The 27,633-nt window shown below is 43.1% G+C and overlaps 3 protein-coding genes across 3 annotated transcripts; all 3 read left to right on the top strand.

The window, feature by feature from the left end:
* On the top strand, positions 1-2,984 carry LOC109523050 (latent-transforming growth factor beta-binding protein 2-like). Its single transcript, XM_019881886.1, has 4 exons — positions 1-51; positions 160-2,012; positions 2,208-2,241; positions 2,956-2,984. The coding sequence occupies exons 1-4, from the start codon at positions 30-32 to the stop codon at positions 2,982-2,984; spliced, it is 1,938 nt and encodes a 645-aa protein (XP_019737445.1). The 5' UTR covers positions 1-29.
* Positions 2,985-10,473: 7,489 nt separating this feature from the next.
* LOC109523200 (mucin-like protein) lies at positions 10,474-19,711 on the top strand. The gene is made up of 14 exons (XM_019882195.1): positions 10,474-10,683; positions 10,980-11,434; positions 11,651-11,887; positions 11,973-12,125; positions 12,692-12,870; positions 13,965-14,157; positions 14,240-14,359; positions 14,432-14,551; positions 15,405-15,425; positions 15,515-15,576; positions 15,700-15,892; positions 16,103-16,231; positions 16,355-16,505; positions 18,118-19,711. Exons 2-14 carry the CDS (start codon positions 11,032-11,034, stop codon positions 18,257-18,259), a joined length of 2,103 nt encoding a protein of 700 aa, XP_019737754.1. The 5' UTR covers positions 10,474-10,683; positions 10,980-11,031; the 3' UTR covers positions 18,260-19,711.
* A 3,521-nt stretch (positions 19,712-23,232) lies between these two features.
* On the top strand, positions 23,233-27,621 carry calm2a (calmodulin 2a (phosphorylase kinase, delta)). Its single transcript, XM_019882196.1, has 6 exons — positions 23,233-23,362; positions 24,959-24,989; positions 25,843-25,986; positions 26,058-26,164; positions 26,239-26,374; positions 26,447-27,621. The coding sequence occupies exons 1-6, from the start codon at positions 23,360-23,362 to the stop codon at positions 26,473-26,475; spliced, it is 450 nt and encodes a 149-aa protein (XP_019737755.1). The 5' UTR covers positions 23,233-23,359; the 3' UTR covers positions 26,476-27,621.
* Positions 27,622-27,633: the final 12 nt, after the last annotated feature.

A 27,633-nucleotide genomic window follows, 5' to 3' on the forward strand; every position in this document is an offset into this window, starting at 1 on the left:
CACTCTTGTGGCTGATCACTCTCTTGGCAATGCCAAAGTACTCCTCTGCAGGTGAACAAACTCACAGTCACCTCATTTATGCTAAAAACACACTATTTTCCCCAAATAATTGGATTCTTCATTTGTTACCTTCTTCTCTCTATATCGTTTTCTTATCAGTTGCTGACCTGAAGGATTGCGAGGCGGCAGGCAGCAAGTGCCATCAACAGGCGGAGTGTCTAAAAGTCCAAAACAACTTCACCTGCGTGTGTGCAATGGGCTACCAGGGTGATGGTCTTCTGTGCGGGGACATTGACGAATGCCTCGGCGGCCTGCACAGTTGTCATCCGAAGGCCCGCTGCAACAACACCCTTGGCAGCTACAATTGTTTTTGCCTGAGTGGATTCACCGGAGATGGGACTAACTGCCAGGATATTGACGAGTGTCAGAAAGAAAACGGCGGCTGTCACGCCAACGCATTCTGCAGCAACTTTGAGGGTGGACGCCAGTGCCGATGTAAAGTCGGTTTTGAGGGAAACGGCTTCAAGTGCACCGATAAAAATGAATGCACGAACCCGAATATTTGCCATTGGAATGCAACCTGCACCAATAACCCCGGATCTTACGTTTGCACCTGTAATCGAGGCTATAAGGGCAACGGGAACTACCTGTGTCTCGATATCGATGAATGTTCAGAGACTCCGCAGGTGTGCCCATCCTTGTTTGGTTACAAGGGCTGTAAAAATCTACCTGGTACTTATCGCTGCACGTGTAGCAACGGCTTTGAAAGTAATGGCCGGAGCTGTGTGGACATTGATGAATGTGCAGGCAACATCTGTAGTCTCTATGCAGACTGTTTGAACACAATTGGGTCGTACCGATGTAACTGCAACAGCGGTTTTGTCGGAAATGGCCTGACGTGTGTTGATATCAATGAATGCAATGAGGACAATGACTGTGATCTCAATTCTGTTTGTATTAACAGGCTTGGCAGTTATGAGTGCTCCTGTCTGGAGGGCTTTGAAGGAGATGGTAGATTGTGTGAGGACGTTAATGAGTGTGTAACACCAAGCATCTGCCCTCCTACAACTACCTGTGTCAACACCAATGGGTCACATTTCTGCGACTGCGGTCGCGGTTTCATCTTTGTGAATTCTGAATGTCGTGACCTGGATGAATGTGCAGCAGGCCCTTGCAGCCCCTACTCTGTCTGCACTAATTCACCCGGTTCCTTCACATGCCAGTGCGCGGGAGGTTACAGGGGAGACGGCCTCACGTGTGTGGATGTGGATGAATGTTCCATTTCTACTCAATGCCACGTCAACGCACTTTGCACTAACCTGCCCGGCATCTATAATTGCACCTGTCAGGTGGGTTACTCTGGAGACGGCGTGATCCAGTGCAGTGATGTGAACGAGTGTCTGGTGGATAACGGAGGCTGTAGAAATCAGGCTACATGTGTGAACAACCTTGGCTCTTTCGCTTGCCTGTGCCAAAGGGGATTCATCTTGTTGAACCAGACTCTCTGCCAGGATGTAAATGAGTGTGCGACACAGGAAAATCCGTGTGGTGTCAATGAAGAATGCAGGAACGTTGATGGTTCGTACGAATGCCCTTGCCAGACTGGATATTACCGCCCTGCCGCCACAATGGACTGTGTCGATATCGACGAGTGTAAAGAGAATCCTTGCCATGTTAATGCCACGTGCCTCAACACAGTCGGCTCCCACACCTGCACCTGTAAGCGAGGCTTTGCGGTCAACGGCACACAGTGTGATGACATCGACGAGTGCTCTGTGATGGACGCATGCCATCCACGGGCACTATGCATCAACTTTATCGGGGACTTCTTCTGCTCCTGCCAGCAGGGGTTCGACGGTAATGGCTTCTCCTGCCAGGACGTGGACGAGTGCCTCCTCCCGGATGCCATTTGTCCAGATTTCTCAAAATGCGTCAACTCCCCCGGAGCACACGTTTGCTCATGTTTGAATGGTACAGTCGCCCTGAATGACACTTGCGTGCCACCAAGTCCGGTCTGTGACCCGGGGTGCCACATGAGTGGCCTATGCCACCCCTCACCTTCTGGACATCAATGTGTGTGTGACCTGGGTTACATCGGTGATGGGCTGACTTGCTTTGATATCGATGAGTGCCAAAGGGAAAACATTTGTCCTGAAAATGACTTTGAGTGCGCAAATGTCCCTGGTTCATATTCTTGTGTTTGCAAGCAAGGCTACATTATGAACGGAACTCAGTGTGCTGGTAAGACAAACATTGAAAATATTTCTACCTCTTGCATTGTTGTTATTATGATTATTGTTTTCCCCAAAATGAAATATAAAACACAAAAGCAATGGAAAGACCAATACTTATACTGTGCCGTGCGACTAAACTCAAGGAAATTGGACAATTGCACAAACAAAAAAAAACAAAAAAACAAAACAAAACAAAAAAAGAGTTGGCAATTCACACCCGCTAATAGGTAATGACGCTTGCACAAGTACCAACTTACTGCAAAGTACAACAATGATCACCGCATTCAGTGACTGTATTAATTTATTTCCATGCAAGACTCTCCACACTTTGCTTTTTTTAGCTACAGGTATATTTGAAATTGAAACTATAATTATTATTTTTTTGAAAACATAATAAGTATGTTGACTTTACATACTGCATTGGTAAATCATACCCACAAGCTCAACAGTTTGTTTTTGTTGTGAACAACAACTCACGTGCAGACAACAAGGCATTTCAGATAGCCGCAACATCTGCGATAGTGAGACGGTGCTCCCCAGTGATATCAATTTGGAATAGCGGCAAAGCTTCTGGGCACTCATGAATAGAGTTGCAGAACCTGCAAACATCTCAGTCAGATCCAGCCACGTTGCTCGTTGTGCGGCATGCTGAAATCACCTATGGTGGTTAGAAATTCAAAATCATACAAATGTATGATATTCCATACATTTGTGTTCTCAGATTCCCCTAGAGTTTTCATATGTATCTAACCGTCTTTTTCATTCTTTCTTTTGCTTTCTCCCCTTTTCTGTCAGATGTAAATGAGTGTGAAACAGGACGACATGAGTGCAGTGACTTTTCTCAGTGTGAAAATACAGTGGGAAGTCATGTCTGCTTCTGTCTCAGTGGCTTCACAGGTGATGGCAAGAACTGCTCTGGTAAGTGTCAACTCCCCATTCATTGCACATTATGACGATTTTGCTCCATTCTAGTTACTCTCTTGAGAGATTTGTTCATCTCCATGTGGGACCGCTTCCCTGACAATGTCCCATTTTGGATGAATTATAGACTTTGATGAATGCCAAGTCCAAAATGGAGGATGCCATAACGTTGCCAGCTGCACAAACACACCCGGATCTTTCATCTGTGACTGCCCCGTTGGCATGGAGGGTGACGGTTTTCAGTGCCAAGATGTAAACGAATGCCAGCACAATTCCACCCTGCCGCACAACTGCAGTGCCCAGGCTTTGTGCCACAACACATACGGAGATTACGACTGCCAGTGCCAGGATGGTTATCAGGGGGATGGCTTTGATTGTGAGGATATCGATGAATGCCAAAAGAATACCACTTGTAGCACAAATATGACATGCGGCAACACCATTGGCTCCTACACCTGCATGTGTATTTTTGGCCTGGTATATGACAAGGGGACCTGTGTGAATGAAGATGCGTGCCTCAACACCAGTTCCATCTGTCATCCCCTCGCCGAGTGCCACCACTATCAGGGTTCCTTCTACTGTCAGTGCAAAGATGGCTATCGAGGCGATGGCTCAGAATGCGCCGATGTGGATGAATGTGACCAATTCCAAGGTCCAGTATGCCCGAGCTTCTCCTCCTGTTTCAACACTAATGGCTCCTACCTCTGTGAATGTTGGCAAGGTTTTCTTGACAATGGGACACACTGTCAGGACATGGACGAATGTGCAATGGGGAACTTCACCTGCCGAGACAACAGCACTTGCAGCAACGTCAATGGCGGCTACACGTGTATTTGTGACTCCGGCTTCTCTGGCAATGGATCCGCATGTGTAGATGTAGATGAATGCTCCCTTGGCCGAATTCAGTGCCCTGATTCCTCTAGCTGCCTGAATTCAGTGGGATCCTTTTTCTGCAAGTGTTGGGAAGGTTACCAAAACAAAAGCAGTGCCTGTGAGGATATTAATGAGTGCCAGAGCAACTCCACCTGCCCTGAACGTAGCACATGCATCAACACCAATGGAAGCTTCCAATGTATATGTGATGCTGGATTTTCTTTCGTCGACGACTTATGCATGGACATCGATGAGTGCAATGAAACTCATCTTGAGAACATTTGCAACAATGGCGCATGCAGTAATGCAATCGGATCATATTACTGTGAGTGTATGACCGGATTTTGGAGTAATGGAACAACATGTGTTGATGTCAATGAATGCTCAGACTCACGCAACTCAACAGCGTGCCCGCCTCAGTCGACATGTATCAACACCCCCGGCTCTTACAGTTGTTCTTGCCATGAGGGCTTTATTCTAAATGGCAGCAAGTGTCAGGATAAAGATGAATGTCAAGGCCCGATAAGCTTGTGCCCTGAGCACTCATTCTGTAATAACACGGCGGGATCCTTCATCTGCGAGTGCTATCCTGGGTACACTTCCTTTCTGTTGGGTTGTGAAGATATCGATGAATGCAGCTATAACACCTCCTGTCGCCTTGATCAGGTGTGCACCAATGTTCCTGGAACATACACCTGCATTTGTCCTTTGGGATACCATGAGGAGGGGAGAATGTGTGTCGACACCAATGAATGTGAGGATTTACCTTGCCATTCCTTGGCGCGTTGCTGGAATAACCGCGGTTCCTTTTCATGCCATTGCCCTCTGGGCTTCGCAGGAAATGGCTCATGGTGCGAAGACGTGGACGAGTGTGTGGCATTCACCAATCCGTGCCAACCCGTAGCTCAGTGCCACAACACCCCGGGGTCATTTGTATGTGTATGCGTCCACGGCTTTGTGAGTATTGGACCCTACTGTGTAGACCTTGACGAATGCCAACAGGCCAATGGGCAGTGTCACTCTGCTGCCACCTGCTCCAATCATGTAGGAGGTTTCAAATGTACCTGCAGTCAGGGCTGGAATGCAACCAAAGACAATGGTCATGGAAAACGAGGATGTGTGGACTTTGATGAATGTGTGTCACCCGTGACATGTCCTGGGCAAACGTCTTGTACAAATCTGCCAGGGTCTTACACATGCTCCTGTCCAGAGGAAAATATAGTCTGCGACATGATTTGGAATGGTTAGCTATACATTTATTATCATTCATTTTGATTTTTTTTTTTTACTTGTCCACATAACCATATGCCTCGATGCGTGTGTCTCAGAGCATGTGCAATTTCAGAGTTATTTCAATTTCATTTATTGGAATGTAGGTATTTCTATTTGAAATATTGAACAATATGCTATCTTGAAATCCTTTTCTCCATACCTGCAACCCATTGTATACATGTTTCTGGTACGCTAAAGATATCAAAGCCAATTGCTACAGATAATGTTTCAGCCTATACGCTGTTTGAATTTTATTTCAAAAACTCCTTTCACATATTGTAATATGTGTCAGTTTGGACGAACATAAAGTTAATGCACGTAGGTTTAACAGTTGCCCTGATCAACACTTTGAATTGCACCAACAGAGAGCAACCTGTACCCATTTGGAGCAGAAGTTGGTGATACAAGAATACACATGGACACACAAGATGGAACGTCTCCATACATCAAACCACCCATAGGTTTTCCATTCATGGGGAAATTATCTGACAGAATTTATGTAAGTTTGCCAAAAGAGGAAATCTCACAGAGTTGCAAGAAAAAGTTCTTTGGAATAACCTGGATGACTGCATGGTCACGGCCCGGTGGGCCAGTGGTTAGCGCGTCGACCTCACAGTGCAGAGGTACCGGGTTCAATTCCAGCTGCGGCCCCCCTGTGTGGAATTGGCATGTTCTCCTCGGGCCTGCGTGGGTTTTCTCTGGGTACTCCGGTTTCCTCCCACATTCCAAAAACATGCATGGCAGGCTGATTGAACACTCGAAATTCTCCCAAGGTGTGTGTGTGTGAACGCAGATGGTTATTCGTCTCTGTGTGCCCTGCGATTGGCTGGTAACCGCTTCAGGGTGTCCCCCCCCGTCTACTGCCTGAAGACGGCTGGGATAGGCTCCAGCACCCCCCGCGACCCTTGTGAGGATAAGCGGGTTGGAAAATGGATGGATGGATGGATAGACTGCATGGTAACGAGATCAATAGAGAAAAATAATTTGCTTAAACAAACACCACAGATCTCAAATATCATGCGTGCCAAAATGAAGTTTGAAGTGGTGGAACAGGAAGTCAAGTAGGACAGGCAAACAAACAAACTGAGTTACAACAAAGAAAAATGTAGCTCTGATAATTTTAGGGAAGCCAGCCACCACAGAAGAGTCGTGTTTTATTTATTTAAACCCCCCTCCCCGCATATATTTGTGTGTGGCAGTTGGCTATACGTGCTTTCACTGGGAGAGACCGGCACCAATTGTCACCATGCACTGAAACGACGCAGATGCACAGAAATGCATGAAAGGGTTTCCGATGACATTTCTCCTTCTTGTGACCGGCTCCGAGTCAACCCTAGAATTTTTTTTTGTTGACATTTTCACAAATGTTTGCACAAGTGGCATTTTTTTCTGCCTGTGGCACCCTGGCACTGCTGTGTGCACCTGTTTGGGTTTGCACCTGCCTTACGGTTGCAAAAAACTTCAGGCTTCCCGAGAAAGCAAAATAGATGTCAGCAAAAGTCTTCTAGAATCACTAAACTTTGTTTGTGGTCAACCAGAGGCACTTTAAATGGGGGACGATGTGCGTTGACCTCCATTTAACATAAGCTTGAATGTGACTGGTTGATTCTGGTTAATTCTGGACATGGCCATTTATGAGACAGTGTGCGCAGTTCTCTTCCCCACTCAAACATATGTTAATTCAGTTTAGTTATACAGGTTATAGGTCCTATTGAAGGTGGAAAACTTCAATGATCTATGTTATACTTCTCTTATTTGCCTTGATGTCTTATAACCTGGCATTTGAAAAATGGGTATGTAGACGTTTTATATCCACGGTAATTATTTTGCATTAGTTTGACAATGCTGTACCTTGAAGATCATATCACATTTTATGACAGACTTGAGCAGAAATCCAGTTCATTCCCAAGGGTTTACATACTTTTTCTTGCCACTGCATCGGATCAGCATTTACTCTTCAACTTGGATTTAAAAAGATATGGTTAAAACTACATCAATATGATATTTTTCATAATTTATTGAACAGTCAATAAAAGTGACAGTTTTCATTGAGCTCTGTGCTTTTTTTTTCCTTTTCTGTTCCAGTTCTCTGACAATGGCCTTGTCCAATTTCAGTCTGCTGCTGAGAATGAGCAGTATCTGTTTCCAGCTCCATTAGCCGCTGGGTTTCCAACTGATATGAACGTGTCTCTCTTGGCGGTGTTCTGGGATGATGCTGACCTCACCCAAGGCGATGGACGTTTATTCTACAAGGTTTGATGTCATTCGGAGTTGAAGGCTGGGAAAAACGTTGAAAAAGAATATTTGAGAGCTCTAGTATTTCATCCTCTCATTGTTTCTTTTTACAGGAATACCATGAGTCCGATATGGCCGACGTGTACTCTCACATAGTGCTCAATCGCACAGCCATTGATGTTTCCACATTTCAAAGCCAGAGAGGAAAACCTGCATTCAGTCCTTCTTGGATCCTCAAAATCACTTGGGACCATGTAATGCCTGTGTCTTACCAGAAGATCAATCAGTCAGAGGTAACATCAGTAATTGTATGGCAAAATACTCCTAACCACGAAAACAACGCTTGAATAAAACTAGACATCTATTTAGGTGTCCTTGAAATTGAACATATAACTGGTATGCATACCAAAGCCAAGATTAACATCAGAAGCTTGTTATCGTTAGCTGGTCACTTTTAATGTGTCTGCTCTTCTGGAATTAATAAATTGAACAAATGCGCCCCCTTGAGGCAGGTCCAACGAAAGAAATACAGTTTATTTTCTGTTGCCCTGCATACAGACAACATATTGTCACCTTCCTAAAATAATAGCCAAAGTCATATTTGGAAAAAAACGTTTTTTTTTCCTGCCATAAACATCTCCATATGATGCTGGCCACCTCTGCTATTGGCTCCATCCAAACAGATCATTCCGTTCGACCCTGAAATTAAATGATTTATAAATATAATGTAATCAATATCTGGTTTCATTTGACAAGAGTCAATGTACTCAGTGTGAAATCGTGGTCTGTTCCCTTAAATGCAAATCTGATACAGTATATGTTCAGGAACTCAAGAAGGAAACAGGGTGAGCTTCAACAATTGTCAACCCACTTTTAATTTTTTTTTTTTAAATTAGAGATGCAAATAAACATTTGTGGAATTTTTGGGGGCGCTGATTCTGAATCTGCCCTCATTTTTCTAAAGCAGATGTTCCTAATCATACTATAAATTACAACAAATGCATGGTAAAAGTACGCAAGCTTTTATCTAGTAGGTCAATTTAAAAAAAAAAAAAAAATGAAAAGACATTTTTTTAAATCAACATCAAAAATACATTTGAGAACACATAAAGCCAACTCTGATTGCAAGTTTTGATCGACAAGTGTAATTTTCTGATCGCCTTGGTGAAATGAATTTAGACAATTTCTTGTAGCCTGATGATGTCTCTCTCATGCACACATTGCCGGTACATATGACAGAAGCGTAGAAGCCTTCACAAAGCAATGAAACGTGTTCATTAACCTACACGATGTGTGTTCATTACAGACAAACACTTTCCAGTGTATTCTGACCACAGATGGAGTACAGTCCTTTGCCCTCCTGCAATACGGGGAGATGAGATGGGGCCCGGGCCAGAGAGAACATCATGACGCCCTTATCGGCTATATGGATGGCAAAAGCACCCACAAAGAGCCCACTACTCCCCCAGGAAACATTTTTGGCCCAGGGGGAAGATACAGGCCGCAACAAGTGAGAGGGCCTTTGGGGAAGTTTGGCAAGCTTGTTTATGATTTAAGTGGACCTCATGAGTCTGAGGCGAACCCAGGACTGATGTGCCAGGCATGGGCAATGAAGGAGCCTGATCCTGCTGACTGGACTGACGGCTTACCCTTGTGTCACTGTACCCGCGCTCAGGCTCTAAAAGATTTGTCCTTTTTGCAAGATACCGCTGAACAAGGATCACAGCTGAAGACGTTGAGGGGTCAGAGATGGGGTGGTGATGGGGGCCACATCTTCCGCTCATTTTTTGCCAACAAATATGGATCCGGAAAGAGATGTGTGTATGATCTTCAGGGGCCTCTGTTGGCAGGTTACAATGAGCGCTACTTCTCAAGACAAAGTACCCAGAAACATATCGGTAATGCATGCCATTGTATTTTAGGCAAAGATTGCATTCAGTGATTGCGTTTTGGAGAAAAAAATATTTAGGAGTGAAATGATTATGAGCTCAATGCCTCCCAAACCAAAATGGTCTTAAATTAATTTATGTAAGGAGCATGCCTGAGACATACTGTACAGTAGCCACATTTTAAGGAGTCATGCATAGAATTTCAGGAAGCTGACTAATTAATTTGGTGTGCTTGCAATGTAATCAGAGTAAAAGAAGTTGCAGACAGCTGACATTAGTGCGATCGTGTGCAGTATTGATGTATACGGAACTATATGACATCAGGCTCTCTTATACAAAATGTGCTGTCATTTTTTTTTCTATCTCCAGTTGAAGATCTTCTACCTTTCCAGTGGTGTTGCATTGAGTCTCCTCTTTGTCACCTTTACCTCAAAAAACGGCCAATCGACCGCTGCAGAGGTTATAGCTGGGCCAATTTGAATGGCTCCAAGCTAGGCAACAGCGCAACGCAGGGTGTCGGTAATGGGTTCTCTTTGTTGTAAATATTTTATTTTAAACTGTCAACGCCTCACACAGTAGCTGCAGATTTTATTTTATTTTTTTAGAGGAAAAACATTCATACACAGCCAACTGAAACAGCAGGCATAATACACAGAGATTAATGATTGAATTACACATCATCTTTAATGTAAAGTACGGCATATGCTCAACGACTAAACATGAATGACAGTATCCATAGAAAACACCGGGAGTGGCTTGGCTCAGCTGAGTTGTCAAATCTCTCAACCAATGATTGAGGGTTCCAATTCCACTTCACCCACAGCCTCGTCCAATTACCTTTCAGCAAGAATCTGTCGCTGGTCACGTTATCAGTTGATGAATGAGGTGAAAGTAGTACTGTAAAAGTGGACCTTGAAAATAGAAAAACACTACAGAAGTGGAATTGAATTGAAATATATTTTTATAGTGTTTTAAATTGTTTAATTCTTGCAAAATTTTGTCGTCATTTGCTGCAAAATCATCTGTATTTTCCCACCGCAGCACTAGTTTATGGCAGCCTCCATTTCATCACTTTTGATGGGACAGAGTACTCCTTTAAGGCACTAGGAGAGTTTGTGATAGCGCGGCTGTCTTCCAACACTGGATCTAATATCTTCACCCTCCAAGGACAGACTGCGAGACTGCACACACACAAAAATGGGAGCATTAACTTCCCAGTGGTGGTACGCATGGCTGCTTTCTACCAGGGCATTGGCAAGGTCAGTGTGCTTGTGTATATCGAAAAAATGATACCAAAAATGAACGTGTGGGTGTATTCATGAGTTCAGTTTAAGGATTGTTGAGTCTTTCTTCTGAAGACTTTTTGTTTGAAGACTTTCAATCCAATTTTTCTCCATACATACATTTGACAGGCTCAGAATTAAGAGTATGCAAATCATCGAACCTAATCAAAAATTAAGCCTGATGCCTTCTCAAAATAACAACACTGTTATGGAAAAAAAAAGTTTCCTAGCATAAAACATGTACTGTACTTGTATTTGGTTGAATTTTACAGATTGAATGGAGATGTGCAGAGAAAGGAGAAGGACTGCGGGTGTTTATAGATAATGCAGAAATTGTTGTCACCATTGGTAACAGCTACACACGACACACCATTAAACACCGTTGTGTGGTATGAAACGGATAACCTTTTTTTGTGTGATAAATTATGTTCATCAGGTGTCGTTCACATGGGAGAAAGAGACTTTGCTGTGCGCTGTGTTTCATTGGATCGCTGCGCAGCTTTGTATGCCGCTGGTCTGCATGTGCTGGTTTGGCGTGTGGAAGGCCACAGCCAGCTGGCAGCCATGTTGGAAGTCCCCCAGACCTTTTACAACCGAACAGTGGGTCTCATGGGCCTCTGGAGTACCAACCGCTCAGACGACTTCCTCATGTCTGATGGCCGGCTGCTGTCCTCAGTAGACCATAACCCGCCCTCGGAAGACAAGCTGCATCTTTTTGGATTATCCTGTCAGTGAATTGCAGATACATTTACATTATTGGATTGTCCTCTGAGCAAAATGTTTCCATCGCTTCAACTCTAAGCATGTGTTGTGATCTATTCATTTGTAATACAAGTGCGATTAGTGGAACGAATGTTACATGGACTTGGTCGGTTAAAGTATTTGTGGTACATTTCGTATTTCAAACCACACATCTAAATTACAGTACTAACCATGTCTATAGGGGCAGTCCCACAACCAGAGAGCCTGCTGTTCTCTTCCCCTCCACTGGATCCATTTGAACCAGTTACCCTCAACAAATTGCTGGAGGACTACAGTCCTGATGTGGTGGAAGATCTGAGGAGAACCTGCCAAGGCAGCATGCGCTGTGTGCATGACAGTCTTGCATCCAACACTTCAAACCTGGGGCTTCAAACCCTGAACGCAGAGAAACAATACAAAAATTTGGCCCAAACATACGGTAAGACATCTTCATATTATTGAACCCGTGAGTTCTACCTTTGACTATACAGTATTTCATAAGCTGTATCTGTCTGTTCTGGTAGGCAACACACCACCCATCGTGACAGCACCTACACTGATCCAAGCTCAGGTCAACTCTACTGTCAACATACAAATTATTGCCCAGGATCCTAATGGGGATCCTATAATTTATTCAATGCTCTTCCCACGACCCCCACGGACCTCCATCGGCAGTGGTGAGACACACAAAAACGCACATTCACACACACAAAGGCATGTTTCTTACCCTTGATGAGTGATGACCCAAACTGGTCGAGTCATGTTTAGGGAGCATGCAGATCTACTTACAACTGTTGGCTGGGGAGATGAGAGTTTGTTTCTGAAGCACAACACAAAATAAAAGACTATTAACTTGTTCTGAGTTGTGATTGGCTGGCAACCGGTTCAGGGTGTCCACCGCCTAGTGCCCGAAGATAGCTGGGATAGACTCCAGCATGCCCGTGACCCTCGTGAAGATAAGCGGATTAGAAAATGGATGGATGGATGACTTGTTATGAGATGGAAGCATCCATTTTGTTCCTGTAGTTTGCATCTATTGTATGTATGTTCTCAAGTCACTTCTGAGCTCTACCGAATTACTAAGCGCGTTGAATCTGTGAGGAAAATTCATCTGAGTGTAGAGTTACCTCACTTCTCCGATTTTGGATCTAACGGCCTTGCTCATTGTGGTATAATTTCTGACTGCCTCTTTGCAAAATATGATTGAGGTCCAATCAGAGTCCACATGCTTTCTCCAATCCAGATGATGGTCACTTCACCTGGATGCCCCTTAGCACCAAGCCCGTCAAGCTTACGATTAAGGTCACAGACAAGCTCTCCAGCTCCTTGTTTACCCCCATTCTCCGCATCTGCAACTGCCTTAATGGAGGAACCTGTCTGTCTGACAGCATCATTGAAAACCACCTTAAAGGGAAGTTCCAGGTAAACCTTTGAGAGAAGCTAATGTTTCATACAAAGTATTGGACTATTCACATATACGCTGTAATTGCCTCCAAAACTATTCGAACAGTTAGGCGTATTCTTTCCTCAACGAAAGCGTTTAGCTATGACATATTGAAACATAGAATATGAGACTAGGGAAAGGTTTTATTTCCAGTACTTAGATCTGGATATACACTTTAGATGATCTTTTTGTTATAACCCATACATTGTTTGTACATTTGTCTGAAAGGCGTGTTTTGTTGATGTTAAAGTGCTGAATGTCAATGCTCAGCTCCAGCTTTGGATTTTATCTGTATGGACTACATTTAAAGTCAGTGGTGTTAACAACGTGAAAGTCAGCGAGCCTTTAAAGTGAGAAAAGCAAGTGATTGTAAAGCAGAAAGAAGATTTTTTTTTTTAAATCAGTCACAGCCATTGTACAAAAATTGCCCATCCCCAGTTAAAATATTTCTCCAGATGATGGAAGAAACCCACTGACGCACAAATAGACACTGAACAGCTACACCAATGAAAACAACAGCAGTTGAAGACAGAATTACAGAATTTACAGATCCATTAAGATGGACCCAACGAAGCATCAGTTAGTGACAATAACTTCCAGAGGGCAGCGGTGAAAGGAAAACAATTGCCTGTTTGCTGAAGACTTCCTGAAAAAAAGGCCAAAGGATAAAGGCAATGCTGGAATTTGTTGAAAAGTAGAGAGACCGGCCAAAAAAAAAAAATTGGGACAAAACCTGTGGACTAAAATGTAGTTTTTCCAAAGTAATTAAATGGCTAGCATTTGGAGAAAGAAAGATCTACTTGTGATCCTAAACCTACTGATATGAGCTCATTCATGAAATACCGTGGAGCTAATGTCATAGCTTGGGCTTGCATGGTTTCTTTTGTCAAGCGCGCCAATTTTCATTGAGAGTGTCATGGTGATCCTTGATTATTCCAGTTGGATTTGGAATCAGGACTTGTCCTCAGTTTTTCCTTGACTTGAGGAAAACCTCATACTCTACCTTCTGACGTGTCTGTCGTAAACTTGCATCAGTCAGTCCCTAATATGTACCTTATCATTCGTGTCCCAGGTATTAGGGTGCCTATGCCCGAAAGGATTCAGCGGGAAGTTTTGTGGCAATATTGCAGACCCGTGTAAAGGTAAGCCATGTTTCCGAGGGGTACCGTGTCAATCGAATTTACAGAGCGGGACCTTCAACTGCGGACAGTGCCCTAATAAAACTGTGTCCAACGGAAAGCAGGGATACAAGTGCTTTGAGCATGGTCAGTCACAAATAAATGGCTATCTTAAGGTTCAAACAAGCAATTTCACTCCTCAGTCTTGCTTCTCTGCGTACTTTCCCAGACATGTGCCTGCCCCCTTTTACCTTTCCCTGCCACAAGGATGCGACTTGCTTCAGCACAAAACAAAACTTCACCTGCACGTGCAAACCCGGCTTTTTCGGAGATGGCTTCAATTGTACTGGTATGGAACATCTTGGAGGGAAAGAATCCCACCGTCACACAAACTAATCCGCTGTCTGTGAATGTACTGAAGATATAGACGAGTGTGCCCAGATGTCAACATGTCCCAATGCCAAATTTGAGTGTAAGAACAAACCGGGATCTGTTGACTGCTTCTGCAGATACCAGAACGCTAAGGACTCTGATGGATGCGGTATGTAAAATCTGTTTTCTCCTTAATGGAAACTACTTTGTTAGAGGTACGTTCAAAAGAAAAGCAATATTGGAGTCCAATTGCTCATGATCTGAGCATTCACAAGGACTAACATGCAAATGTAATGAATTGATCCTTGCTGTACTTGGGACCACTATTAATGTACCGTATTGGTCCGACTATAAGACGACCCCCTCTTTTTCAAGACTCAAGTTTGAAAAAAAACTTAAAATTAAAATTAAAATTAATTTTTCTACAGAAAATAATTACAGTACATCTGAAACAAATAATTCTATCAATATATTTGAGAGAAAAAGCGTGTTATTTTGCCTCATTCAAATATCTGAACATTTAAATATGTAAACTAAAGTCCAATCACATTCGTAAATGAATGGCTTCTGGTTTTTGAAATGTAAATTACATCACAACTTCTCCTCAGCTGCCGGTCAACCTGGCCGGTCTTCGAGCCACTTTTCTCCAGATTGTCGCTATGTTTCTCCATTTTCTGTTATCTCTTTTATTATTTTCTTCTCTTTTCTTTCTTACCGCTATTTTTTATTTTTCTTCTTCGTGCTACCGCTATTTCTATTTTTATTCTTTGTGACAGGCGTTCGCTTTGGCCTGGGGAGTCAAGTTCAGCATTCGCTTCAATGATATCTGGCGCCATCTAGCGTCGTGAATGGGTATAACGTCTAGACCCCGAATATAGGACGACCCCCACTTTTTCAGTCTTATTTCAATGCAAAAAACACCATCTTATATTCGGACCAATACGGTAGTGGTCCCAATTTGCATAGCTTTACTTGCTGTGACATCAATAATACTAATACATGAATTATCTTTAACTGCGCAGGGGATTCTGCCAATCCTCCAGGTAATTAGTGGATCAATTGTAATACTAACCATGTCCATATTTGGTCATAAGATCATCACACAGGTGTTGATGGGTTAATGTGTCTACAGGGAGCAATGTGTTCAGTGTGTCTATGGATTGGAGGAGTAACAGAGCTGATGGCCTTGAGCAGGTGGGTTGGTGGGTCTGTGGCAATAACTGATTGCTGGAGGCTAGTGACAAGTTACAATGACCATCGTAAACAAATTAACAGACAAATATGTTTTTTCTTTGTTTTTTGTTTTTTTTTTTCCAGCTGGTAAACATTCTGTCCCTGGGCTTCCAGAACAAATTTTATAATGCCAGTGAGAAGGATCCAGGACAGAGTTCCAGTCCGCATCCAGTTGAGTATCGCATCAATGTGTCCAGTGACACACCTCACTGGTACATCAGAGACTACCTGGCCAGAGTCAGCAGCAACTATGACATCAGCAAAGTAGACGTTGATGGTAAACACACACTACTTTTCGGGATTTAAAAACGTTGTTTAAGTTTTGCAAATGTCTTCACACTATGATTTTCAGTGAGACAAGCAGTATCATCATATATTGAGTGTTGACCAAATATTTCCAGACTGCCTCTGTCTTGTCATACTAGAGTAGAAAATGTCTTGTTGGAGATTTGTCTCTCCAAAGTGCTCAATGCCTTCCCACCCACAGACCTGGATGAGTGTAAGGCCAAAGAGGCCGTGTGTGTGCACCCTGCACTTTGCATCAACACTTATGGAGGCTACAGGTGTGTGTGCAATGGCACCACTGATGTGGATGAAACACAGTCGTGCGTATTAAGTGAGTAGAAAGAGGAATGAGTTCTCATACTATATGCAATGAAACAAAGCCGAAAGAAATGCCGTGTTGTTGTCACTTTGCAGAAGAAGTCCGTGTCAAATAACATTTGTATTTCAAATTTAGCAGATAGGGACAACGTGAACAACAACAACAACAACAACGACAACCTAGACCTTATACTGGGCCTGGTTCTTGGCATTGGCATCCCCATGCTGCTTCTTCTGGCTGCACTGGCCTGTTTCAGCTGTTGCCGCAAGAAGACAGTGATTGGAGAGTAAGTCATGAGAGCGACATATATAACAACTGTTGATTAAACCTGCAAATTGCATCGGAGGGCTCCGCAAGCTGTGTGGTGTGCAATGCTCCAGAAGTTCTATCTGCCCCGCAATAACTTCTCATTCGTAACAACACTGGCCGCTGTCCTACCATAACTAGCTGGGACACTATTTTCATTTGTTAAAACAAAAAAAAAAGAGAAAGGCAAATGCATTATTTAAAGTACCGTAAACAAAACGCAGAGGTCACCACCATGGTGCACGTGGGCACCACGTTAGCAGCAGGCCTGTTCTTTAAAAAAAAAAAAAAAAAAGCTATCCTAGGACAGGACATGGTATTTTTTTAAGAATGTCGTACAAATAATCATTTGAACATGTACATTCAATACAGTGTTGCATATTGATAATTATCTGTTGCCTAATTATTGTGAGAATTCATTCAGATGCTCACGTTCTTGACATAATAATTCTTCATGAAAACAAAATAATACTAACATTCTTCAAGGTAATATGTGCAAATGTGTTATTTCACAAGCGGGTATTGTCACAAGCGAGATCTGACAGGATCAAACGATTAACATCGGGACAAAAGAAGTTGCTCTCAGCTTCAAAAAGATTGGTGAACCCTGTGCTAAACAAATAGTGTCATTTTTTAACTAAACATACAGGTATATGCACGTAATAATCACAGGCCATTGTTGGAGTTTCATATCTCCAGTGTATACTGAATGAATGGTTTGAATAATTCTGTACGTTGGATACAGTGCTCACTGGCCGATTTGAGTCCAAGGTGACTTTGTGCTGCATGCTGTGTCCATGTCTCGACAGATGTATGGCATCTGGGCTAGGTGTTAGAGGCACATAATCCCCGCGATGACTGGCCCGCTTTCTGTGTTTTACGTCAACTAGACCCTATGGATATAATGGAGGGGCGTGGCTCTCGTATTGTAGGATTACAATGTTGGATTAGATTGAATCATGATATGCTGAAGTGGGTGGGATGAAATCATCTTTCCAAGCTTGTGCTATGAGAACAAACAGCAATGCCCCGCCCCTCCTAAAAAAACAAACAAACAAAAAAAAAAAACATCCCATCTGCAAATAAGAAACCAAAATAAATCAAGTATATCTACCTATATCTATAATATTTTAGAATTTCATTTTATTTCTATTCTTATGGATTCTGCATTGGGGCCTGGTGGTCAACTGGTTAGCGCGTCAGCCTGACAGTGCAGGGTTGCAGGGTTCGATTCTGGCTTTCCTGTGTGGAGTTTGCATGTTCTCCCTGTGCCTGCGTGGATTTTCTCCTGGTACTCCGTTTTCCTCCCACGTTCCCATGCTCCTGTGTAAATTTCAATTCACACTGAACGCAGAAAGACAATCACGACACATCCAAATTACACAGAGCTGTTTGTCCCTCTTGGGCCACAAATGAGGTATAATAACACAAGTTAGCATGATTCGCAGTTTTTAAAAGGTAACGACTCACATTGTGCAAGTTGAAGATGTCTGCCTCCAAATTTTTGAAACTCTTCAGCCGCTAGACAGGATTATTGTACTTCTGAGAAAGTTAAACTGATGACTTCTTTTTTTCTTTTGTTTTCCTTTCAGTCTGCCTCACTTGTTAGCAGGTAACGTACGAGAAGCAAACAATCCTCACCCCTTCAACTACTCTGACCCTACTCTGCACTACGTGACCCATTGCAGTCCCCGGATCATAGACAACATCACACCCCGGCAACGCGTCAGATAGCACATGCTGAATTGACACCGTTGCATCCACTTTTGGAAAATACAGAAAAGACATCATTGCACACAGACATACAAAACATACCAGAAGCACTTTTGAAGCTGATGTTTTATAAAGAAGACCAATGACTTATTTATATTGTGAAAACAAGTAAACCTGAGTGACTTTCAAAGGCTGAATTTTGTCTTTTTCCTCCCGCTGAGTATTGGCCAAGTTTGATGAGGATGTTTGGATTTTCGCTCCTGCAAACAACTGTTTCAAATAAAAGTCGACAGCAGAGGAAAACAATCTCTTTTGGCAACAAGAAAATAATCCACTGCAGTGCTTTTGGCCTCCGGCTGAAATGCAGCCAGCAGCCTCCTTGATGAGCTCATTAGCATCTGCCACATACCTGGCATCAAACTACTACCCTTTGTCCAGCAAAGATTTTATCGATTGCGTCACTCTTCTCCATGCAATGAATCTCAAAACACTTTTATTTTGAAGTGAAAACTTCAAATGATTTTCATTGCTGGATTCTGAAGGGTTTTGCTCACATACCAGAATGTGAAAGTTACAGATTTTCTCCAGGTACTTCCCGACATTCCACAAAGACAAATCTTAATCTACAAATAAGACATTGTCGACAATTTTGAATTTGAGTGTGAATGGTAGTATAGAAAATTATGGATGGTTAACACGGAAGACCTCAGGCTTTTTTTTTGCTGTTCTTCTTCTTTTGAAAGCTATGTATGCTCTGGCCACCAGATGTCACTAGTGAGTCTTCCAAGCAAGGCAGCTCCATTCCGTTTGTTTATGAGCACAAGCAGAAATGCAGCACACCCACAGACACGTCGGCGAAATGACACCTGCTCTGCAGCCTTCATCTGGTGGTGGCCACAGAATGAGATCATTCTTAAGGAGGTAGGCCTGTGGGTCTCCACCCCTGCAGCAGCAGACCTGACCTATAGTCCAGCAAGGCAAGAACACAGCGCTCTTTAACACAGTGCACTTGTCACTTCCTTCTTAGTGGTTATATGCAAAAGTACACAGCTACCCTGTATGGCCTCAGGAACACTTCTCGGTTCTCCTCTCTATTTACATTTCTGAGGGAGAGGTGTGTGCGTAGACCACATTAAGTATTTTGCAAAGGGGAAAAACTCCAGATCCACGTGATAGACAACGACACGTGACTCGGAGAAATAGCCAGTGAAGGTGAAATCATCCTTGCAAGAGAAATTTGAAGGGCCACGCTTCTGGAAGGTCCAAGTAGCAATTTCATGAACACCAGCTCCTGACAGAGACTGCAGCACAGAACCTGGAGGCAAGCCATCCGGGGAAGGAGGAACGACAGAGCCAAAGATACAGTCGATAGTTGACAGAAAAGTGGTAAAGAAAAGGGAGTGTGTCAGGATTTGCCACTGGCACTCAATGTGACAACCATTAAAGACACTGTAAAGTGAATTCAAACATTTGTTTCTGAATACATTATGCATGTTTGAAGATAATCATACAAAGACATGACAACGTTGTCGTAAGTCACTTGTGCAGAAATAGCATTCAACAGTTTTTCAGCATTTCAGGCAAAGCAACACGCCTCGGTTTCCCGTCATACTCGATCACTGATATTCACTGTTGTGTCCAAAAAACCTGAGGACGTGACATATGGCCATTTACCAAACTGCTACATTCACGTCAGTGGTTATCGATCAAAATTGCGACATGCAGTTAGCTAGCTAGCTAGCTATGCCCACACCCTGAAACAGCATTTCCCTTCAAATAGTTTGCTGCCGTGGCCACATTAGAGCGCCACGCTGTTGGCCGTGAGTCCAGGCATGTCACTCAGAGAAATCCCAAAATGTGAAAGCATGGGATATTTTTTTAAGGCATGGGATATATATATTTTTTTCAAGTCTGACTAAACAGCCAAAGTGTGGAGTGGGGCTTTGCTCTGGCATAGCTGCTTTAGAGCGCCTCTTTGTCATGTTTGTGACTCAAACATATAGTTCTGTACAGGCATAGCAAAGAGATGCTACACAAAGTAGCATCCATTTGTAATAGTTATATTTTCTTGATGGCGGCACAGTGGTCGACAGGTTAGCACATCGGCCTCACAGTGCAGAGGTGTAGGGTTCGATTCTGGCTCCGGCCTTCCTGTGTGGAGTTTGCATGTTCTCCCCGTGCCTGCATGGGTTTTCTCCGGGTACTCCGGTTGCCCGATGACGGCTGCGATAGGCTCCAGCATGCCCACGAAACCTCGTGAGGAAAAACAGATTAAGAAATGGATGGATGGATGGATTGATATTTTCTTGACAGTTGGCAGTATTTTAGATTAGAACAGAATGATTTTTTTTTTTAAATTTTGAAGCGTTACTTTTATAGACTTGTTGATGTTTTTTTTTTAAACTCATTCAAATTGCCATAGTTAAGAACACTGTGTTACAGTATATTAAATTTGGAGGATATCTTTACATTTACTTTGCAGGGACTCTAAGTGGGTTTGCCCCTCTTATCCCCTCCAATAAAACAAAGACAAAAAACTAAGGACACATTTTATGCTATATCCATTTCATCACAACACGACTGAAACAGGCAGGCACGGCCAAATCCTCTTATCCGATTTGAGGCCATTAATCATTTCTGCCCCGTGATGTAATTTTGAAAAACAAGTCATTCGTCATTAACAGGTGGGCCAGCGTGCTCGATGAGATTGGCTGATATACAGCAAGCCCGTTGTTGGACTTTATACGGGTAATACTGTTATTGCACGACTGTAAAAGCACCCATGCTTACTTGAAATGCTTTGCTATGGGCTCACGTACATTGTCCACAAATGATCGCACCCATTTCATCTTGTTTTACACTCAGGACACACGCATTGAGCATGCATGCCAGTTCACACATCCAGACACAAGGAAAAACAAACACGCTGAAACACATAGTTGGCGTAATTATCTTTTCATTGACAATGGTGTGCAAACACCGGACATTCTCTCCCATGAAAGGTGATCCACTCCTCTGGCATTGAACCAGCAGGTGCATTACAGAGCCTCATTCATTTGTAATGGTGTCTTTCTGTTATGCAGGTAAACATATTTGTCATTTGCCTTGCATGGTCCTCAAATGCTGGTAAAGACACCTTCTTGAAATATGCTTGCATGAGATAAGGACTGATGCTAACTGCCATCAATCTGAGTGATGTTAAGGATGGAGGGGTGACTTCAACATTGCCTGTGCTGAGCTGTTGTGAACTTTGAACCCGCTTGGAGGCAAATGAAAGCTGCTACTTCATTATAGTCTCCTGGGTCAGGCAATGACAGATAAGGACCCTTATAGTTATGTGTACAAGTTACATATTCACAGAGGTGATAAAAAAGCATGCATGATGAAAGGTGGATAAGCTTGTACTTAAACCCATTTTTTAAAGTTAATGTCATTTTCCAAAAGTATGACACATTTTCATGACACACACCGTGTCATGAAAGTCTTGTTTTGCTTACATCACTGAGATTGGTTTGTGGTTTTATGGAGCAGCAAGTCGCATCTCTTAAGATCCAATATGGGCTTTCCATATTAACCTTTAACCTTCAATCACCTTTGTCCTTCATCTGGACCTCCTTCAGAGACCAGCGCCTTGTTGAAAGGAGCAGCTGGCTATACATATTGGTGAAGATTGGCAATAGATACTGAGGCACTGGGCAAAGAAGAGGGCTATTAATTAAAACATTCATGCCCCCAATAATAAACTATTGTATCCAAACAAGAGTTGCACTGGAGTCTTTGACCTTTATTGGTACATAATAATGTCAATGTCAATGTCACGTGACATCCATTTCCATGTTCTTGGCCACTTGTATGTAGAACTACAGGTTTTATATGTGGTCATTCATTCACGCATGCTCCAATTTATCTGGTTTGTGTAACAAAGTTAGGCCTTTTGTTTCGTCACCTTTTTGCATTTCATAATCTTCAGTGAAAAAAAAACTCCTATGTGCTCAAGATTATGCAGGTTGCATGAAAAAAAAAAACAGTCTGAAACAGTCTGGCTGACTGTGAGGCTGCACAGTTGATCACATGACCAGGCATTACCACAGATGGAAGCGGGAACCATCGTGTATTCTCTGTGAAGAGATGCTGGAGATTCATACCTTCTCTCCCAACCTCCTCCTCTCCTCTTGGAGCGGGCCTGAGACAGGTGGCCACTGGGAGACAAGAAGTGCAGTCAAGCAACAGTAATCATGCAATCAGATACTCCCTTTGCACTAACTGCATAATTAGATCTGAAAATGCATGTGACAAATATGCTCAGGGAGGTGTCCACATAGTCACCCATAGCTAACAATCACATACGTGTGCGTCTCATAATGCCTGCATTGATCATTTACATTGTGAGTCCCTAGTTGGGATAGCAGAGTTTTCGACAGCATGGATGTGAACATCCTAATGATATTATTATTAGTAATGCACTGTAATTTGATTTTACTAAATGGTCACAACAAGCTGATAAATCGTAGGGAACGAGTGACTCAGCTCTAAATACATGTAGCAGAGAAAAACTTAAGGAGTTCCCTTGATGACGCCCATCTGTATATAGTGTACACACTAGCTAGCCTGCTGTGGATGTAGCACTAACAGGCAGGATGTCAATGGCTACTGGCTAAGATGCAGCGAAACGCAGAAAATGGGAGTGACGCATTGCAGGTAAAAACTAACCAATCACAGAGCGCCATTTCTTCCAGCAAGGGCGTGTGCCTCATCACAGACAAGCAGAGGAGATACATACGCTATAAACTAGAACACCGTTAATTCAAGTATATAATTCGTCTTGTCACAATCCGAACCCTCACAGAAGACACAGGCGCATGTAAAGAAGTATTTCGTGAATTATTTTATGGTTGTGGCTTCAAGAGGTCTCAAATGTATGCTTTTAGTCGTACGAAAAAGATGGCAGTGAGCGGAGGGATATTGAAAAGAGGCGGAGTTTAGGATAACGGTTAAAGGCGAGCCCAGTTGCTGTCGGCCGCGGCGTGTTCGTCATTCCGGCTGGCAGTGTGGCGAGGTTACGCGGTAGCATAGACGAGTAGCGGATTTTCGTCGTGAATAAGGAGCTCCATCTACGTCGACATGGTAAGAGAGAAAAAAAACAATTCGTTGTCGTTTTCGAGTTTCGAGTGGCGATGGCGAAGTAACGGCATGGAAATTATTTGCGATGTTTCCCAAATCCCGCACTGCTACCGAATACTTACAGGGCTTGCTTGGCGCTAATAATGCTTAATTACCAGAGTACGTAAGTGATATCCTCGGTTGGCTTTGTCTGAAAATGAAAGTAACGAATGTGCTCGGGTATGCCGTTCGTTTTCTCTCGACGCAGCGTCATGGTTGGGTGCTCGTAACACTTTGATGCACATTCTACGTTACCTTTTATGTAAATGCTTCTCTTCAAAGCATATTCCTGCTGCTGGTTGTAGAGACAACTCTTCTACCTAGCAGCATGTGACGACTGTTGCGTTACAGTAAGCGTCGTTTCTAAATGAAGTATGAGCATGCTCTCGAGAGACGCCGTAGCTTTATCCAGGCTACCATTACGTTGGCGCCAAATTGCAAGGACGTGTGTGTGTGTGTGTGTGTGTGTGTGTGTGTGTGTGTGTGTGTGTGTGTGTGTGGCCATGTGTGTACTTGAGTGTGTTATACACCATTTGCTGGCTTTCCGTGGTTACAAATTTTCGTGTCACTCGCCCCATTGAGGATGAAACAAAACACGCGCGCGCACACACACACACACACACACACACACACACACACACACACACACACGCACACACGTATACAGGCACACATGCACGCACACACAGAAATATGGTAATTTGAACTTTGTTTCACCCGAAAAATGCTGCTATGACATGGGTCTATACACCTTTTCACAATTTTTTCCTCTCCTGTGTGTCTTCCTCATCTCTTCATCGGCATTATTTTCTTTTCCAATTCTCCATCCAAGGACCCCCGAAAAGCTGTCATTATGTTTTTATTTCACACATTTTATTGACATGTACTGCATAGAGAGAGGGAAAGAAGACAGCATCTCAAAAAGTAGGTCAAGTTTACTCTATGGTCAGACGTCAAATACTGTAGGTCATAATTATGCTGTAATGCATAAGCTTTCATTTGATCATTTTGTCTTCTTTTTTTTCATTTGAATTATTTGGCCAAAATCCTATTACTTTGGAATTTATTGGCTATGTTATGGTGGAAATACTAATTTACTCGTACTCTTAACTGATTCAGTTGCCTTGTCAGTGTAGTTGTACACATGACTTAAATTCATGGACACGGCCAGGCAGCTTCTCAGTGACTATTGGTGCGCATGTGGTTGTAATGTTGTCTTCGCGCTCTGTGATTGACTGGCAATGAGTCCAGGATGTGGTCTTCCTTTCCTCCACAGTCAGCTGGGATTGGCTCCATCTTCCTCTCGTGTGTGTGTGTGTGTGTGTGTGTGTGGCCATGTTCTCATGTGAAAAACGCTCCACTTGAAATGGATGTCATGTGGAGGGGTGTGCTCAAGGCGGGAGCCGCTCTCTGCTTCCCTTTTGGATTACTTAATGAGTTTATAATTCCAGTTTTCTTTCTAATGTGTATCTTTGTTACACCTGTCTTGAGTTCCGCCGCTGGCAACACTAGAGTGGTTTCTAATGCAGATTTGTCATTTTTGAATTGTTTCCTTTCCAGGCTGATCAGCTTACAGAAGAGCAGATTGCCGGTAAGCCATTGCATTATTGCTCTAGAGCTGCTTTCCTCACTTTCTCCCAAAAGGGCCTGCATTATTGATCCTTGCATCTCTTGGAGAGGGATTGCTGTACTTTTATGGAAACCTACTTATTTTAAGATAGGGAATGAATGAAAGTGCCCTGGCACTGAAGGGTTCCCCTGTGGAAAATGTAGCATTATCATCGAATAAAATGATGTAATCCAGCAGGGCTGTGTGTTCAGTGAGCATGATGTCCTTTGCCCAGGGTGTGTCCGCGATCGAATGAGAACTTCCGGAATAGTTTAATTTGAAACCTAAACGTGTTTTTATCGCTAAAGTGGCAAATTTCCGCCCGCAGTGTTTACCATATGTCACTTGTGTAAATCGGTTAACTTCTCTGATTTCATTAGTAATTGTTACTGAAGTTAATGGCCTGCTTTTCACTGGCAAAATGTTTTTTGCATTTCAGAGGCAGTTTTTAGTTCAATTATTTTAAGGCGTTTGTCAACCAAGCACAATGTGCTCTGCTACCTTGGAAACAGTGGCTTGCAGTGTCCTCACATGAAGCAGTCAGACCTCATTATGCAGTTTTCTTTTGCTGAAGAACATGTTGGCCTTTGGTGTTGATCTTGCAAATAGTTGGCTTGGTTGTTGCATGCATCACATAGGCCTTGTACTTGAGTGTGTCATCAGTTTTCAGCCCTCATGGTGTGCTAAATAGCGTAGGGTGTCATTAGCCCGCTAACTGGAACTCTGTTTGCCGTCGCTCTTTGTTGAACTAGAACACATTGCCTATGGAGTATGCAAACACAGAGTTGATATTGGAAACAGAAGTGACATAATTTCTCTGTGACTGTCCCCTCAGAATTCAAGGAGGCGTTTTCGCTTTTTGACAAGGACGGGGATGGCACCATCACCACCAAAGAGCTGGGCACAGTTATGCGCTCTCTTGGGCAGAACCCCACAGAGGCGGAGTTGCAGGACATGATCAACGAGGTGGATGCTGATGGTGGGTGGCCTCCAAACGTTCCCGAGGTGTGGTAACTTGGAATCGTCTCCTTGACACATGTTGCTTTTCAGGAAACGGTACGATAGATTTCCCAGAATTCCTGACGATGATGGCCAGAAAAATGAAGGATACGGACAGTGAGGAGGAGATCAGAGAAGCATTCCGTGTCTTCGACAAGGTGAATGACCCCTAAACAGTAGCGGTTTATCGATGAATACTGAAAGTTAAGACAGTGATTGATGGCCCATTCAGGATGGGAACGGCTACATCAGTGCTGCTGAGCTACGTCACGTAATGACAAACCTCGGGGAGAAATTAACTGATGAAGAAGTCGATGAGATGATCAGAGAAGCGGACATTGATGGTGACGGACAGGTCAACTATGAAGGTTGGTATTTGCAATTGTGTTAAATATTTTTCAGACATGTTGTTAATCCCTTGTCATTCCCCTTCCCCACAGAGTTCGTACAAATGATGACGGCGAAGTGAGGGCCTTGTACAGATTTCGTATATAAATTTGCCTTTTTCTTTGTGTAATTTATCTGTAAAATCTTATTAACCCCCTGCGTCCCTGCCCCACTGCTGTCCAAAGGAACTGCATGTAAACTGCATAGGCTCTTGTCCCCATGTCCCTTTTTTTTCTTTTGTTGTCATGGTGTTTGAGTGACAAACGGTCATCCAACCAGATGCCTGCGGAGGCCCTTGGGAGCCGGAGGACCGACTCCTCTGTATTGTGCTCAGGGCCTTTTCTGGCAAGGCGACATTGGCAACCTGTCAGCTGGTTGTCACTTGGCAACACCGTTGGCATGGAAACAATGTAGAGGAGTTGAAACTCTGCATGGACTATGGACAAAGTATATGTGGGAAATCTCTCAGCATTGCACTACTGCAAAAAAAAAAATGACACGGGTGTATCTCCTAGGTACTCGTACAAACTCTTTTTGTATCTGCTGTTCTATATACCAGAAAATGACTAATCTTACCATGCTTTTTAATGTTTTACTCACTCATTTTCTTCTTTTTTTTTTTTTTTATGGCCTCTGGCCATGCCTCAAATAATCCATTCCAAGTTGTATATTTTTGTTTTCCAATAAAATTTACAATCTATCCAGATTGGAAAATTGGTCTTTTCTCAGTTTTGAATGACGTAACTACCATTTTATTTTTATTTTTTGTATTGAGGGCTGCATGCTGTTTTTAATGGCGAAATACTCCTCCTCCCCCACTTTGCTTGTATGTCACATTTGAAACTGGTGTCACCTGTCATTTCCCAAATGCACTGAGGAGCATTAGCCAATGCCTCTTAACGTAAGATGGTTCAGATGAAATCTTTTAGTCTGACAAAAGCAAAGTGGGGCAAATTTTACATCGGAAGTGTGCGCAACAGTAATTGACATTAGAATAGTCAGGTGTCATCACTGGCCACAGGCTGTGTTGTCTTCTGTTGGCATTGCACCATGTCTTATTTAGCCTGGTCTTAGGGCGCTGGGGAAGGAGCATACATCAAACTGGTGTAAATAAAGGTGTACTTTTTTTTTTTTTTTTTTAAGATTTCTAGTTGAGTTTGTTACAGTAGCTTGCAGGTATACTAAGTTGGTTATTTTTGACATAATAAAGCTCTATTGTTGACCACTGCCTCCTTTGGAT

This window comes from Hippocampus comes, unplaced genomic scaffold (assembly GCF_001891065.2).
Source record: "Hippocampus comes isolate QL1 unplaced genomic scaffold, H_comes_QL1_v1.1 scaffold36, whole genome shotgun sequence".
NCBI classification, from domain to species: Eukaryota; Metazoa; Chordata; class Actinopteri; order Syngnathiformes; family Syngnathidae; genus Hippocampus; species Hippocampus comes.